The 3,752-nt window shown below is 34.5% G+C and overlaps 1 protein-coding gene across 1 annotated transcript in view; it reads left to right on the top strand.

Moving 5' to 3' along the window:
- The first annotated feature begins 2,515 nt into the window (after positions 1 to 2,515).
- Positions 2,516 to 3,752, top strand: part of LOC105113446 (bidirectional sugar transporter SWEET3-like) — a 5,662-nt gene continuing 4,425 nt past the window's right edge. Inside the window, exons 1-2 of the mRNA XM_011009620.1 lie at positions 2,516 to 2,628; positions 2,738 to 2,774. Of these exons, the coding sequence (XP_011007922.1) occupies positions 2,592 to 2,628; positions 2,738 to 2,774 (74 nt within the window). The 5' untranslated portion in view covers positions 2,516 to 2,591. The remainder of the gene's footprint in view (positions 2,629 to 2,737; positions 2,775 to 3,752) is intronic.

Here is a 3,752-nt window from a genome sequence, read left to right as displayed (position 1 = left end):
AATACATATTTATACATAATCTTACCTTTTTACTTATTTCCTCCAACTCTTTCCGATTCCCTTTCTAATTTCCCTCTTTTCTCTTCTTCTTCTTTCTCCCTTCTCTCTCCTGCCGATTCTCTCTCAACTTTCAGATCACTTATTTTATTTTATTTTTACTTTCTATTTATATTTATCAAGTTTTGTTGAATTACTACACTACCCCTCATTCATTTATACCTACACTTTAAGCCATCAAGGGCTTTATTGTATTTTTCTACTTATTTATTCAAAACATTACAAACGTGTTCTAAAAATAGGATTTTTATAGTATAATTTCAAATCATGGACAGAAAAAATGCAGTTGTCAAAAGCAATTAACAACAACTAGTCTGTGTTATGTAAACTAGGTTATAAATATAGATTCTAGTGTCTGTCGAGCATTAATCTACTACAAACATTACTAAGTAAGGCATCAGAAACCCCAATGTTGGAGGATATAGGATTTTAATGAATTGTTGGAGGCAAGAAAGAATAAAAATGGAAGACAGGCAAAAGGATGCTGAGATCACCGTCATAAAAAATAAAAATAAAAATTCTGTCTCTTTATCACATAAAATAAAATGTTGTTTAATAGGAGAAAAGGGACTTCCAGTTTTACATATGACAGGGAGCATTACTTGAGAAAAAACCTCCCTCAAACGTATCTTTTCATCGACTCATTTCCTGCTGAAATCGAAGGATCTAATGAGCTACTATGAAATATTTACTCGCGCGGCAAGCTTTTCTATTCTAGTTCATAGTTTTTCTTGGCTATAGCCTTTATGGTTCATTTGGGGAGAGATTGAGCTTCAAGAAATAGTGAATGGTATAACTCGTCAAGAATTTCAATCGCGCTTATATTCATCAGTACTGTAGGAATTGGGTTCAAGCTTTCCCCAGCCCTTTCTCATCAATGGACTCCTGACATATATGAAAGACTGCAGTTCGTTCAAAAAATTCTTACATAGCTATAAGTGTATTGGAACATTTTTTGAAAATTAAGGTTCTTAACAAGTTCATGTACATCAGTATTCTCATGTGGCAGGAGCCCTATCAGAATAGAGTAAACTATTATTGAATTCCTATAATCCTATGTTTTTAGCAAAGTAATAAGTTAATCCTCTTTTAGTTTTTTTTAAAAAAACGAGTAATGAATCTCTGTACTTTTAAATTTATTTACAACTTAGTCCTCCCTCAGTTTTTGGTGACAATTCAATTGTTTTTTCCCCCTAAAATGTCCTTCATTTTTTAGTCAAATTTTCCAATCTCACCTCTTGCAAACAAAACCATAAAAGTATCTAAAAAGGGCAACTTAGACATTCAGAAAAAGAAACAACAGTCAACTCTGGTCAAGGAATGGCTTATGTTTTTCAAAGTCAGAAGTACTAACTTACAAAAGCATAGAACACCCAGGGACTAAATTATTATTTAATCATCAGAATTTATGAAACTATCGCGGTTCTTTTTCAATGAAATGAAAGGTAAGAATTGTGAGTCAAGATTTAACTCTCAGTAACATGTTTTTTGAAGAACTATTGTTTCAGAAAGCCACAAGTGTCATGAGCAGTGTACACTGCTGATGCAAATCTGGAATATCAACTTCAATAATTCATAAAGTTTCGGCTCTTAAAGAGGTGGGAGCAGTGTTTTCCAAAATTTAAAACACAGTCCTGTATGTTGCTTTCATTTTGATCATAATCAATAGCAATGTCTTATATCTCAGCATAAGATTAAGAAAGTGGCACAGCTATCTTAACAAATGATTTATTAACGCGGGCATACACAGCAGTTCTTTTGAATGGGATATATACCTGTTCAAAAAGTGTGCAGAGAACGATAAAAATATGCAGAGATCCTTTCATTATGCATTTTAAAAAAACTTTCCTTCTTTTTCAATTTGCACGCTCAGCAGTATCCCTTTATTAAAACCATCAGGAACATGATCCCCCTTGAAAAACTATGTGATGATGATACAGGCATAAATAAGAATAAATGTCATAATTCACTGATGAGAATGCAGCTTTATGTGTGTATCTGTGTCACAGCTGGTGCACACACAAACACTTGTATATGTGTTTTTTTTCACATGATAAAATTAAAAGTGTATTATATGCATCACCTGAGAAAATGTTTCCAGACACAAAGGGAGAGAGAACATTTAATAATCGTACTGCATGTTTATTGATTAGCCAAACATCACGTAAGAGATTTCTATCTGGTGGAAAGTGGAGTGCCATGGCATCTTCCACTTACAATTGGCAACAGTAAATAATTCCTTTTTTCTGTTCCTCTAATCTTATTCTTCAAAACCAACCCGATTTTATGGCAAAATCTCAATATTAGGCAAGCTATTTCCATCTACTGATTAGATAAAACAGTCTACAGGATTCATGGAAACGTAGCCAGCACTTCTCCTTTCAATTTTCTAATAGTCTCTTTACCCATGCCTCCCCTTATTTATATCTCCCAAGGTTGTTAAACACTCCGCATGAGACTTAACTAATTTTTTAGAAAGTCTTTTGTTGGGGACCATTTTCTCAACTTAGGACCATCATTGCAGGGAGAAAAACATGGGAGATACGCTGCGCCTAGCAGTGGGAGTCATGGGTATAACTTTCTTTGTTTTTTTCCTTTCCCTGCATCAGCTATCTACCATTACATGTAACTATTCTACTAAAGCAACCTAATATATCAAATCTTCATGACTTTGTTGCAGGCAATGCAGCTTCTCTGTTGCTTTTTTCAGCACCTATGTAATGCCAAGACTCTATAATACACAAAATAGTAGTTTATCAACTTAAGAAATTTGACAACGGAACTCAGAACTATTACTTTTTTCATGCCTCCAGATTAACTTCATGTAGGGTCTGTTGAAGTAAACTCAATCCAGAAGGTTAAAAAAGGTAGCCACAAACTGTCACCACCCAGCTACCAACCGACTAGCCGCCAGCCGCCAGTCGTTTTCACACCATCGGCCACAGCTGCCTTCACACTTGAAGGTTGAATTTTCTTGTTTTGATTTCGTGTATAAGTAGATAGCTAAGCTTATGCAATTATGTGTGGAGAGATAGAGAGAAACACTAGAGAGAAAGAGAGAAAGAAAGAGAGTTTGTTGTAAGCTTTTGTTTATGTTGTAAGCTTGTTGTTCTTGAAATAAAATAGTGTGTTTTATCCCTTCCGAGTGTTTCAAAATCACCACAAGTGGTTTCTCCCACTAACAAATCACAACAATAATAATGGATAAAAACCAAGAAATATGGCACTAATACTAACACTAATTAAACTTGCACTAAATGTAAGCAAAGTCTTTACCACACTAATGGTAATTTCTTAACATATAATCCATGAGAATATGTAGGCACGAATCTTGTTTCTAATCCCAATCAAAGCAATGCTACGTGGCTGATACATTCGAGTTTGTCTCTTCCTGCGAACTCTTGGAACGTGGTGGCCGTGGCTTTTAGGTTAGGATTGCTCGCCGATAATTTTCTTTAATTTATGTGGATATTCAATTCACACTTGTTAAAAATTTTATTTTACTCACAAATACCTGACGAACAATATACTCGTTAAACTTGATCATCCCTAAAACCAGTCCAAAAAATCAGAAGATGCTTTATCAGAGGTACAAAAGCAAGTCCTCAAAGCCAATAGAAAGAAAGACAACAAAACAAAGACCATCATTTATCAAGGTCTTGATGAAGCGACATTTGAAATCATTGCTTCCGCAA

This window comes from Populus euphratica, unplaced genomic scaffold (assembly GCF_000495115.2).
Source record: "Populus euphratica unplaced genomic scaffold, PopEup_1.0 scaffold421.1, whole genome shotgun sequence".
NCBI lineage: Eukaryota > Viridiplantae > Streptophyta > Magnoliopsida > Malpighiales > Salicaceae > Populus > Populus euphratica.
Note: the sequence above shows the minus strand (reverse complement) of the source record. Positions and strands in the feature narration are given on the sequence as shown.